This window comes from Ailuropoda melanoleuca, chromosome 2 (assembly GCF_002007445.2).
Source record: "Ailuropoda melanoleuca isolate Jingjing chromosome 2, ASM200744v2, whole genome shotgun sequence".
NCBI classification, from domain to species: domain Eukaryota; kingdom Metazoa; phylum Chordata; class Mammalia; order Carnivora; family Ursidae; genus Ailuropoda; species Ailuropoda melanoleuca.
The window spans coordinates 31,607,382-31,621,305 of NC_048219.1; the positions used below are offsets into that span (position 1 = coordinate 31,607,382).

At 43.7% G+C, this 13,924-nt stretch overlaps 1 protein-coding gene across 12 annotated transcripts in view; it reads right to left on the reverse strand.

Moving 5' to 3' along the window:
* The window catches only part of DAB1 (DAB adaptor protein 1), a 1,110,909-nt gene that overhangs the window by 129,597 nt on the left and 967,388 nt on the right, over positions 1-13,924 (reverse strand). For all 12 annotated transcript variants that reach the window (XM_034653311.1, XM_034653315.1, XM_034653282.1 and 9 more), the window contains one exon: positions 7,641-7,780. In XM_034653311.1, the coding sequence (XP_034509202.1) occupies positions 7,641-7,780 (140 nt within the window). The remainder of the gene's footprint in view (positions 1-7,640; positions 7,781-13,924) is intronic.

Consider the following 13,924-nt stretch of genomic DNA (forward strand, 5'->3'; position numbering starts at 1 on the left):
CACCTCCTCATGCCTAGATATCCAGCTCAGAATTCAAGACCCCACGGTAAACACGATATGATCCTCTTGTTAATAATATGTTGCTGGGCTTCATACTGTATGTGGTTTCAATCTATTAAATAAAGAGGAGTTACAGAATGTATTCCTGAATGTGATTTTATCTTTATACTTCTGGACAAAGCTTTCATAGGAATCGATTTTAGAGACTACAAAGAAAACAAAAACCATTGCCAGACTGCAAGTCTCCCTTCTGTCTGGAAAAATATGATCATCAGAGTTACATGCTTACAGTCTGCAGTTTCTCCCCACACACATTTTCTATTTTCCTTTACCCTTTTTGGTAGGAAGTTACCTATCAAACGCATTCCATTTATCAATGCCTCTGTTTCCCCACTTTTCCAAACTTTTTATAAACCAAAGCTATGTATCTGAGTCAGTTAGAAGGCACAGGTGTCCCTCTGCTCACTGCTCTATCCCGAGTGCCCAGGACAGTCCCTGGAGGGAAGAGGCACTCTGTCATTCTTGTGAGATGAATGTACTATTCAGAGTTCTCCCAAAGCTGATAAGATGCAAGTTAAGAGCGAAGCCACTTACTTTTTAAATTAGCTTCTGTGGTGGCCACTGACAGGTAAGCATGGGCTTCATGTGAGGGTACCACTCTGAGGGTAAGGACATTCCAAGGGATTTATACTCGGGGTGGGGGCGTGTTCCTATCTCTGTATTAGGTGTTTTGGACCTTCTAGCCCCTTTGTTGCTATTAGCCTGCCCTGAGTGCAAGATCAAGCCCAACTATCAGCAGGTATAGTTCTGGGCTTCCAGGAGTAGAAAAGTCGAAAATAATCATGACATCGTGTTTCTAGGAGATAAAAGTCATCTGATCTCTCATCAGAAGAACATGTTCACAACCTCAGTATCAGAGAACCAGTGGTGTTAGGAACAGGGATGACCAGAAGGCACAGGGACGGGTCAACCCTTTGAGGCTGTTCGGTTACTGTCACTTTGGGTACCGGCAATGTTCTGTGCAACCGGACGGCTGGCTTATGCTCCTGGCTCTCTGTGATCTTGGGCAAGTGACTTAATTCTCACTGCCACTTACTCAAGTGTAAACACTATCCTTGCATGGGTAAGAGAATTAAATGAAAATTTATGTCAAGTACCTAGTACGGTGCCCGGAACACTACAGGGATGTCATGAAAATTAACTTCTTCGAGTAAATGAACGACTGTCCCTAAAAGTCTGTGCTCTGGTTCCTGTTTGGGGACCACTAGTAGGAAAGTCACTCCCTTCCGAGTCACCCATTCATTCTCGAGCACCACTTACACCCTTGCAGATGGACAGAATGTCAGAGCTAGAGAAAAATCTTCCACGTTTCCAGCTGACAGGTGAGGAAAATGAAGTCTGGGAGGTGGGGGTGGGCAGTGTGGGGGTGGGCAGTGCGGAGGTGGTACGGGGGCTGGTGGAGAGCTAAGCCTACAATGCAGCTCTCCAGACTCCCGGTGCAGGGGGCACTTAATTCTTCATGCGGTGGCTTCTTTCTAGCAAGCCAAAATTTCTCTGGGTGACTCTCTCCAGCGTTGCTCTTTCAACCTCTCAGGGCTGCCCCTCAGTGACCAGGGATCCCTCTGCAGTGCCTGTCCTCTAAATAGTTAAAGAGAGTGACTCACCCCCCAAAGCTAAGTCCTCTGTCTCTGTAAGTGTCCTGCTTGGCCACAGGTTTCTGGAGTCCTCGATATGCAGCTTGCTTTCCTGGGAATTCACTGAGGGATGACTCTCAGGAACATGGGGAGAATGACCAAAAGATGTTTTTGCAGCCCCGGGGGGGTAATTCTTATTTCTAATGCCATCCTACTGGGGGGGACACTGTCTCCGACCCCTGCCCTCTTTGCACCTCACTCTTTCTCCCTGCTTCCCTTTTTCCTCACTGGTCCTTATGGCCATCTGATATATTTATTTATTCATTTGGTGACCATCTGCCTTTGCCCAATAGAGCCAAAGCTCACTTGTGCCCACAACTCTGTTTAATCCATGCTATGTGCCCAGTATCGAGAACGGAGCCCAGCATCAAGGAGGCACCTGAAAGGGGAAGTGACCTTCCCTCCCTCAGCGAGTGGGCCCGCCAGACTTTGAACGCTGGGTTCTTGGCTGGATTTGGAATAAAATAACCTGGTGCTGGCACCCTCTGCAGCTGAACCTCCAACTTCAGATCTCCAGACATAACACAAAAAGAACGAGAAATCACTCCATCGTAAACAGAAGGACTGGAGGGACCGCGTCAAAGGGGCGGGGAGCCCTTCCTCCGTGTTCAGCTCCTCTTAGGAGAGAACATCACAGTCCCTGGTGGGGAGAGGGCTGCACCTTCGATCAAGGCGAGCGGCTTCAATGTCTCCATCTCCAGACAGGCCCACAGTCCCCCGCTCTCTGAATTACCGCCCCCTCTAATAGCAGAACGCAGCTGTACCCAGAGGAGGCTGGGAAGAAGGGAAAGAGCACACGCACGGGTTCCAGGAGCGTTTCTGCTTGGGGCTGCTGCTGGTGGCTTTACATGACAAATGAAAGAGGGAAGGACTATCCGTGCAGCGCCGTCTTTGGGGAAATAAAACTCCAATTTTATCAAGCATGTTTCTCCTGTGAGACAGGACCCTGAGTCAAGCTCTGAAAAATGGCGCTAAGGCCAAAGCAGTCTACCGGCAGACGGCACGCCTCACGGCCTCATCTCCCCACGAGATTATTCACTGCCGGACGCAAAATGAGCAGATGTCCAGGAGACAGCTCGGACTGGGGGTCACGAGATGTGGATGTAGGTGCCCTTTGGGGCTCTGCACCTCCCATTAGCCACCTGACCGAGGAAGGCACTGCTGGAAATCTGGAAAGTACAGCCAAGCATTTTCTTGGGTACCTACACTTACGTGTTTACAGGTTCTCTCTCGTATCATATAATTTAGCCCATGCTTAATCCTGGAAAGTAAAAATCATCTCCCTTAGTTTGCGTGTAAGGAAACAGAAGGCCAGGGGCTGAAGTGACCTCCTGAAACCTCAAGGAACTAATAAGACAGAGAAACAATTCCAACAGCAATCTTTCCGATTCCCATGTTGAGCCTCCTTCTATTATAACCTTCCTTAAGAGCTTTTTTTTTGGGGGGGGACACATAGATGGGGGAAAAAAAAGACTACGCAATATACTACAGATATGTCAAAAGTGTTCTGCAAATAGCCAGTGGAACCATCAGCTCCCAGACTCCACAGTGAAGGGGAACTTTAAATGAAAATCATCACATTTCTTACCTCATTAGGGTGTTCAGACATTGAAAACAGTTACACATGTACAGCACTTAGTGCGGTGTGTTGCATGTGGGGACAGCTGGGTGGATAACAGTCGTCATGATTACTGGTACTAACATTCATACTATGAAGCAGTGCCTCGTGCCAGGTGCTTGTGGAATGATGGACACAGGCATCCCTTGGGGAGTCACACATAGTATCTCCATGAAGAAGTGACACACAGAGGGTCAGACACGTCAGGCAGGATTCACTGGCTGCCCTGTCCAGCTCAGGGGTCCCCTGAGGATGAGTTAAGGGGAAGCACAGGAAAGGGCTCTGAGAAACCCTATGCACATAACGGGATGGCTGTGATCTCGGTGGATCCTGTAAAGCAGGTAGGAAAACACAATAGGCTTCAGGCATGAATGGCTGAAAACCTACAGTGTTATTCCAGAATGTTCCATGATTTAAAAAAAAAAAAAAAAGCTGGTCTCCAATCTCAGCTGTCCCAGTTATTAGATATACAAACCTTGGAAAAAACTCACCCCAAATCTCACTTTTCCCAGTTTAAAAAAAAAGAGAGAGAGAATTTAAATATTCTCCTCTACTCTGCTTAGTGCCCAGAGCCTGGCCCCTGTGGACTGCCTTCCCTGGTCCTCTGGGCTTCCTGCCGTCTGGCTTCCAGTTGGGTTTCACCAGTGCAAGACAGGCAGGAGATCAGAGGTGGACAGAGGGAGAGGTCAGGGTATTCCATCTGTATCCTTTCCCTCTTTGTGCTATATCTCTGGCAGGGCCTATACTCTTGCTTGGTAAGGGAGGGGACTTCCTCCTCAATACTGCTCTCCATGGGTTTCAGTAAATTTATTTCCTCCTACTGCAGATTCCTGGGACCTTCACCATCCCTTGTTCCCTTACTTAACCTTACCTACCCTTTGTAAGTGGCTCTTTCATGAAAGTGTCTCATCTGACCTAGCCAGGGTGGGCTCTGCTCCTTAGAGGACCCCAGCTGACATATTTAGAGCTCTGTAATTAGCCCTCCAGGCATTGTCTCTGGGAGATCTCATCCCGTCCTGGGGTGTCCACCATCACCGTTTTGCCCAACGTCTCTAAAAGTTGACTACTTTTTAAGTCAATGATGTGTGGGTACCGGGTAGTAACTTACTGGTGGGGGCCTAATATCTCATTGGGGAACCAAGATAAATTAAATGCAGATACAAAAAAGAATATAATTAAGCCCTGAACTATGTCTTATCCAACACTGGGCATCCAGAGATCGAGGTTTGAAATTCTGGGCTTAACACAGGTTAAATGAAGGTTCTGGGGCAAATCCTTTAACTTCTATGAACCTCAGGCTTCTTATTTGTAAAACGGGGGGGGCTAATATTTATCTCACAAGATCAAAAAAGGTGATATATGGGAAAATGCTTATGTCGACTCTAAATTAAAACATGATGATGATGGTGTTTTGCTGGAGGACAGGTGACAGCCCACTCGTACCTGGAATATGGATCCCCTCTCAAATCTCTATAATCCAAAAGAAAACTCTCTAAAACAGGAAAAGGTACCAGCCTCAAAGAGTCTAGCAAAGGAAAGCAGATTTTCTTTTTATTTCTCATATGGCCTAATGTGAACAAGTGGGCCCCTTTGCAAGGCTAACAGGCATTTTGTACTTCTCTGCCTCTTTCTTTCCTGGGCAGGTGGCCAAATGGAGAATCGATCATTTATGTTTCTGTTTCCTAAAGAAAAACCACTGGGAGCTGAAATGTCAACATTCTTCTCAGCAACTTGCAAATAATGAAACACAATTGTCTGGGAACCAAGATCCCCTCAATGAGCTCAGCGCATCTGACAGGAGTGTGTTATGGCAGGACAAATTCTCGGGGCTTTGGGGACCTCATAGTTCTGAGGGGTGACAGATGGGGCACTTCACTGCAGGTAACACATGCACACGCACAAGGTCAGCAATCACCGCCAGGCCTGGTCCAGCTAGCTTGAGTCAACATGAATGCGGACAGAGAACCTGCAGGGAGAGCAGGCAGACTCCTGCTCCAAGTCACCTAGACCTCACCCCTTCCAGGAAGGCAACTGGCCGAAGAGGAGCCCTGGGACGCATTCCTGGTGAATGGCTATCCAACAGCATGCTGGGAGAAGCTGCATCGGCTCCTCAGCAGACTTGCTTGTGGCTCTGCGTGAGAACAAGGCTGTTGGGAGATTTTTCTTGATGTCCTTTAATTAATATTTGTCAGGAGCAAATCTCCATTTGCCTGGCCTCATGCTCAGTAAGGAGGGACTTCAGCAAAAATGAAGATTCTGGCCTTCATCCCTATCACTGAGTAGGGTCTCCTTGGGGAAGAAGGCATGGCTCTGTCTGAAGGGAGTCTGCAGGGAGGCTGAGGACTCCAGGCTCAGTTTCTTTTGGGTTCTCTCTGCAATCTGCCCACTGGCAGACTGACTCCTGTCAGACTTTGTTATCTACTTATCAATCAGATTTGAGCTTAGCTGAAGAAGAGAGTTCATTACTGGATTGTCCTAAAATCTCATAATCTTGCTTAATTATAAAAAGAAAGAAAGAAAGAAAGAAAGAAAGAAAGAAAGAAAGAAAGAGAGGGAGAAAGAAAGAAAGAAAGAAAGAAAGAAAGAAAGAAAGAAAGAAAGAAAACATACATTAACTTTTTCCAAGGTGATAATCTGTGAAATCATGATTTGCTATCTTTTAAAACCTTCTTCTAGTATACCTTATAATAGATACATAACTATTAAAATAAAAATTGCTTCTGTAACAGCTAAAAAAATAATGGGTACACAGTTTAGAAAATTAAGATTTTTGGGTGCCTGGGTGGTTTAGCTGGCGAAGTGGCCAACTCTTGGTTTCAGCGCAGGTCACAACCTCGTGGTCATGAGATCGAGACCCACATCGGGCTCTGCATTTGGCAAAGAATCTGCTTCAGATTCTCTCTCCCTCTCCCTTCAGCTCATGCTTACTCTTTCTCTCTCAAATAAATAAATAAAGTCTTTTTAAAAATTAAAAAAAAATAGAAATTAAGATTATTTTAAAATGATGATTCTTACAGTCATACTAAGGAGACTTAGTATCTGATATCCATGTTAAACTGCTGAGAAAATTTGTATAGTATAAATAAAAAATAATAGCTCTGAATTATTAGGCAAATAGGAAAGAAAAGGCAACATAGAGGGTGTTTTACAGATACTATCCCAGTTCGTACTAGAAGGAACTTGGCCAGCCATGTAGAGATATTTTTTTTCTATTGTTCCTCCTTTCTTACACTTAAAAGTAAAAATTACACTGACCAAGTTGTGTCCTGAGGGACTATTTGAAGATATGAAAAAAAATTCTCATAAATATTACATTAGGTGAGAAAAAAACAGTGTATAAGACTGTATAATAGTAATTTCAACTGTATTACATGTTTATAATTCATATAATAAACATACAAAGACAGATTGTAAGTTACAGACAAAAATGTAGACACTGATTTTCTTTGTGTGGTGGGATTATGGATGATTTTAATTTTTCTCCTTATATGTTTCTGTATTTTCAAAATATTTTACACAATGACATTTTGTGAATTCTATAATCGGGAAGATACTTAAATTATATGGATTAAATGCATAAGGTATTTTGTAGACTTCCTGCTAACTCATTTGTTTTTTCAATATTTTAAATTCGCTCTTTAAAAGAAGGAAACGCAGACTATATGAAGACCAGAATGTGGGAACAAATGATGCTCTTTTTCATATGTTTTAAAAGGCCATTTAATAACATAATTTCATTTTGTATACTAATTTTTTCCAATTTCTTTCTTAGATTTTTCAATAAAAAAGCCTTCTTTAAAGCATTTATAATCAGAAGCCTCTCTGTGATGTCCCCAAATACCACAGTCTCATCACATATTACTTTAAAAAATATTTTTCTTTTACAGAGTGTTTGGAACATTAATAAGAATGATAAGAATGAATAAAGTCAGCTTTCATCCTAACAGCATCTTTTACCATATTTATCATATGGTAAAATATTTACAACGTATTCAAAAATAACAAAGGGGCAAAGATTCATAAATTGTGAGGGACTATAAAATTTGACAATTTCACTTTTTTTTGCAGGCACTGCACCATGAAGATAACATTGAATAAACGGTGATACTCTCAGAAGTTATAAAACGGGGCCCCAGCAAAATATCCCCACAGTAGGTGCTCAATAAACATTTTCATAATGATCGAAATCTCTTCCCAATCAATACATGCAGTGATTCAATTTACTAATGAACGAATAAATAAAAAGGTTTACCACAATGATCATAATCACTCCCTCCCCTCAGTCCCATAAAACCCGTGATATCGAAAGTAAAATGTTTGTACAGCACCTTGAGTTTCATCATGGAATCTTGACATAACTTGTCTCCCCGAGCTGCAGAAACCTCATCAATCCCGATCAGCTTGGCCTTGTACCGGACCCCTTCACCTTTAAACCTCTTTATCAAAGTGGCTTCGCTGCGATCCTGACCTAAAAACAGAGAAAAGCAGGATTCAGGCATGTAAGTATTCAGGTCCCACAGTCTTTAAACACCCACAAGTGCCGAGATTCGTTCTCCGGTTTCACTTATGTTCTAAGAAAGTCAAATCACTAGACCGTGTGGAAAAGAATGCTGGTTCCCCTGGACGCTAATTCTGGCTCTATCTTTTTATTTTTTTTAATTTTTTTTTTATTACATTAGAGTAGTCACCATACAGTACATCCCTGGTTTCTGATGCAAGGTTCGATGTTTCATTAGTTGCGTATTAACACCCAGTGCACCATGCAATACGTGCCCTCCTTACTACCCATCACCGGTCTATCCCATTCCTCCACCCCCCCCCCGAAGCCCTCAGTTTGTTTCTCAGACTGAGGGCTCTATCTTTTTAAATCCAGAGGCAAATTACTTCTCTTGGAGCCTCTGTTTTCTCAGGCAGAGAAGAAAAAAAAAAAAAAAAAGAATTAAAAATAACCAACCCCAATGAGGCATTAAGATAATTAAATCAGACAACAAGTATAAAGCACCCAATACAGAGTTTGATACACACCAGATATTCAACAAATAATAATCCCCTACTAAGAGTTCACGTCTGACATTCTTGTTAGAGCAGTATTAGCACTGAGCCTCTTTGGCATTTCCAGCATTTAATATGACTTTGGCCAGGGTCCAAGACCTTCTTATACCCAATTCCATGGGCTGTTTTATAGTGAGACTCCAGAGTAATTGCTTTGTATCAAGTAATGACCCAGGGACAATTATAAGAAAAAAAAAAGAGGTTTTACAATATCTCTTCTCTAACTCGTGTGTGTATAGAAATAGGCAACTTGGTACGGTGGGCCCATATCCTGCAACAGCCTTTCTCAGTAATTTTTAACATAATATTTTGCTAGGACACGTCAACCAGAAGTTCAAGTACGTCTGCATAAAATAAGGACAGTAAAGTTTCCGTGAACTGAGTGTTTCATGGGAGATGTTTTATAAACTCGATCCCCACTCTTCATAAAAACTCAACCATATCCATTTTCTAGATAATGAAGATGAAGGTCACAGAATTCAAGGAGCTTGTCCCAAGTTCACGCAGTCAGGAAAAAAAAAAAGATGAATACAGAGGAGTTGAAATTTCTAAAATCAAACTTTCGTAAAGTTTGCACATGTGGTTCCTTTTTTTTTTTTAAGATTTTATTTATTTATTTGACAGAGATAGAGACAGCCAGCGAGAGAGGGAACACAAGCAGGGGGAGTGGGAGAGGAAGAAGCAGGCTCATAGCGGAGGAGCCTGATGTGGGGCTCGATCCCATAACGCCGGGATCACGCCCTGAGCCAAAGGCAGACGCTTAACGACAGCACCACCCCGGCGCCCCTGCACACGTGGTTCTTAAAAGCTGGAGCACCCTAGCCTTCTGATACTCATGTCCCGGAAATCATGACCTTGAACTTCTAATACCTCCTCCATCAAGCCTGCCATCATGGGGCAGAAACCAAGGAGCCGAGCACGGGAGAGAGAGCTCAGTCTACTTCCCTTTATCTATATGACGTGCAAACTAGGCCTTTCCATAATATGGTTGAGAATTATTTGAGCTGAAAACAGGGGGAAAACAACAGCAATAGTTACCACTGCATAATGCTTTTCTACTGAAAAAACATAACTTGTGGTTCATTCATTCAATCATCCCTCACTGACGGAGGGTCTCCTCTGTGCTGGATGCTATATCTCACTGCAACAGACACAGGAGACAAAACCTGTGCCCCTGCAAGCTCGAGATTTTGGCGACTGAAGATAAAAACGCGCAACCCACTCTGCCAGTTGTGTAAGAAGGTAGCAGCCTTAGTTGGGCTTCCTCATTTCAAAGCATGGCTTTTTCACTTGAAAATCAACTAAACGGTCTGCTGAGCCTTGGTTTCCTCATCTGTCAAATGTGGATAAAATATCTCCATTCAGATTTATTGTGAAAAGTAACTTCTAGGAGAGAGCACATGAGAAGCATGGATTCACATGGTAAGTTCTCAGAAAATGGCAGCTGTTGCCACTGTTACCAACCCAGTGAAAGAAGCACATAGAAGATACGATGCTGAGGGAGGGAGGGCACAAAGGAGAAGGGTCTGCAGAGCCAGACCCCTGAATTCCAGCTGGTGCTTCTTCCCACTGTACCCTTGCTGATTCCTGGTCTATGCAAGCCTTTGAATCATATTCCACAAAGCAGATATAACACAGGGATGATTAGTCAGAACCTATGATCCATGTAAATATTCAGCCTCAGGATTCTGTGAGGCAGATGTCAGAGACTAAAGCTAGGAACAAAGAAGATATTTGCCATGATACACCCCGTACAGACATCTGGCCCAACCACACAGCTGTGTTCCTACAGGTCACCTCTCTCTGCACCATCATGCAATGGTGGGTGGGAGTGGCCCATGGCTTCCCCTGGTTCTTGGGAAGGTTATGTTACTCTGTCCCCAAAACCATCTCTGCTTCTTCAACACATGACACTATTTCAGTCACTGATCAAATTCCTTTGACCGTGTGGGACTTCTCCAAGCTGTACCTACAGGTAGCATTTATCAGGCTCTGTTCAAAGCACATTGTATACACCAACTTGTTTAGCCCCAGAAATAACCCTAGATGTAGGTACTGTCATTCCTGTTTTTATAAATGAGGACCTGAATGGAACACTGGAGAGGCCAAGTAATTTGTCTAAACCTAACTGAGTGAGACCTGAACCCAGATCTGTCTGATGCCAAAGCCCAGGCTTCTGGTTTGCTTGTGTTCTGTGCTTTCAGGCTTGTGCTCTTAACCACCAGGACTAATTGCTTCTCATTCTACCCGACTTCTCCATCTTTATATTGTACTAAAACTCACCTGGCCCAAATCTGTTGCTACCTAATACACTGGCAGCATTAATACCCCACTGGAGAGACAGCTTGAAAATGGAACAAACACCTTCCGGTCTCCGCATCATGTCCCAGAAAATGTCCACAAGTCAGATACAGAGACAGACTTAAGGAATATTTGTCAAGGCACAGGGCTCTACCAAGGAGGACGCTTCATAAGGAGGCAGAGCCAGATCAGGTGAATGAGGGCAGAGATTAATAAGAAAATATTAGGCCATTTAGAGGAAAGTAGGGAGCCCAATTTAGATTAGGACCCAGGGCCAAGCTAATTTGTATGAAGGGCACTTATGCAGTAGATAATCCAGTTTCTCATTAAATGCTCCACCATTAAAAGGGTAATTTTTCATGAGCACATCTTGAGCAAGGTCTCAGTTATATTAGTTAAGAAATAAATAACAGATACCAGAGCCATAAGGCTATTCCATCAGAGACACGTATGATGTGAGGGTATTGGGGTAAGGGTCAGTCTTCATGCATCCCAAGTCATGATGAATCCCCAGCCTATTTTGCTGAAAGCACCACTGACCCTATGCTTCAGGATGGACAAAAGAAAGGACATGTATTTCAGGAAAATCATCAACATTGTCACTATCAATTATCGACCATTCACTCTACCAGTCGCTGTGCCAAGATTTTACATGCAATCTTTCATGTAATCCTCACACTTGCTCTTTAAGTTAGACTGTCACCTGCCCTATTTTACGGAAGATAACGTCAATGACCAACACCAACAGCAGAGCCGGAATTTTTTTAAATAACAGCTTTATTGACATATAATTCCCATACCATTCAATTCCCTCTTGTAAGGAATGTAATTCCGTGGTTTCAGTACCTCCACAGACTTGTGCAAGCATCATCGCTAGCTAATCGCATAACCTTTTCACCCTGCAAAAGAAGCCCTGCACCCATGAGCAGTTACTCCCCATCTCCCCCAAACCAACCGAGGCAACCACTTGTCCATTTGCTGTCTCTATGGACTTGTCTATTCTGGAGGGAAACCGCTTTTCATACAGCGTATCATACAATGTGTGGTCCTTTGTAAGCGGCTTCTTTCGCTTCTCATCATGTTTCCAAGGTTCCTCCGTGTTACAGCACGTGTTACTGCTTCACGTCGTTTGTTTCTGGCTGAATAGTATTCCATCGTGTCAATGTACCACACCAGCTGAAGGACGTTTAGGTCGGTTCTGTTTGGGGCTAGTATGCATAACGCTGCTGTGACACTGGTCTATCAGTCACTGTGTGGGCGTATTTTTCAGTTCTTGGTATTATACCATTTCTCCCCAAGTACCATTTCTCTCCTAGGTATCATACTAGGTCATATGGTAACTTTTTGAAAAACTAGCAAAGAGCTTTTTCAAAGTGGCTGTACCAGTTTACCCTCTCACCTGCAAAGAACGAGGGTTTCAGTTTCTCTACCAGATATTCTTGCCAATATTTCCGTTTGTCTTTTTTGCTTTAGCCATCCTTATGGGTGTTTAGTGATATCAAGAGTTTTGTTTTGCATTCTCCTCAGGACTAATGATGTTGACCATCTTTTCCTGTGCTCATTGTCCTTTTGCATATCTTCTTTGGAGAAACTCTATTCAAATCTGACATAGTTGGGGCACCTGGCTGGCTCAGTGGGAAAAGCATACAACTCTTGATCTCAGGTTTGTGAGTTCAAGCCCCACACTGGGTGTAGAGATTACTTAAAAAATAATAAAATCTTAGAAAAATAATAAAAAGAAGATCTGACATGGTCAAACCTGAGAGCCTGAGTTTGAACACAGGTGTTATGAAAAATTTCATGCTTTTAATCATTAGGCTCGTTGGCATTGGTTGACCTTCCTCTACTCTGTTATGGCACTTGCCACTTTTTACTTTGTGTCACAGCTCTTTGAGTAGATGCCTCATGGAGCCTACAGTAAACTGGCAGCTATCTTACCCCTAAGACAAGTCCCTTATAAACACACACACTGTGTCCGATCTTCTCAGACCTTATCCCCCTTACTCCTCCAGGGCCACTGGAAATAGGCATTGTCATCATTCTACGAATGAAGAAACCAAAGCCCGAGAGCTAACTAAAACTACTGCAAGCTAGGCTGGGAATAGACTCTCTTCTTGTCTCATGCCAAGACCTGAGATCTTCCACTACGAGGCAGCCGGGTTTAATGGCCCAGAACAAGAGCTCTGGATTCCAAGGACCTGCATCCTGGTCCCAGCTCTCCCACCCACTCTCCTCATTGTATTGTGCTGGATAAATTCCCTTCCATCTCTGTCACAGTGTGTTTCTTCTGTGAAGAGTAGCTAATAACAATTGCTTCCACACTGGGTCACTGTGTAGGTCAAAGAAATGACACATGGACAGCAATGTAGGCAGTGACTGGCAGTCGGGGCTCATTCAAAGTTAACCATTGTTATCTGGGGGATCATACTTCCAGTTTGTCTGGGACAATCCCTGTTTACACCTTCTGTCCTGACACTGTTATTACTATCATCCTACTGCTCTCAAATTATCCTAGTTTGAATAATCAATTGTGTGGTCCCCCTAATTAAATCATCATCAGCTATATACCTCACTGCCCCAGGATGTTCTTTGTGCTAGGCAGTGTGCTATGTTTCTGTGGTATCTAGGTGTAGAGAAGAGTCGCCCCTCCTTTCTGGAGGGAGCCGCATTTCAGAAGGGGACACACAGAGCTTTATAAAATATGACCAGGGCTGTGAAGCAGAGAGAGCTGGGGGAGGAGAAATTACTTGTTTGGTGGGGAGAAGATTAGGAATGACTACAGAGGTGAAATGACATTCGAGGGAGGCTTGGTGAGGAAGCAGGGTTCATCAGGCAGGGAAGGGAGAAACTTCCAGAAGAGCAAAAAATATGATGATAGTCAGAGAAAAAGTGTGTCATTGGGTTAAGTCTAGTCTTCAGTGTTCCTCAGCCCTAGCTATGTTTTAGAATCACCTTGGGAGCTTTTAAAAATAGCACCCCACAGATTCTGGTTAGATTGGCCTGGGTCAGTTAACATGCTTGGGAAGAAGCAGGGTGCTGGAGCACAGGCCTCAGATGATGCTGGCCAAGGCTGTGGGGACTTATTCCTGGGGGCCCTAGAGCTTCTGTAGGCCCCAGGAGTTCTTCATGATCCTTTCTGTTGTGAGGATAAGATTGAAGTAACACTGAGACAACATCTGGGGAAGCACGAGGCTCTCAGTGACGGACGGATGGATCGACTGCATTCCCTCATTCACAGAGTCGACACCCACTGCGTGCC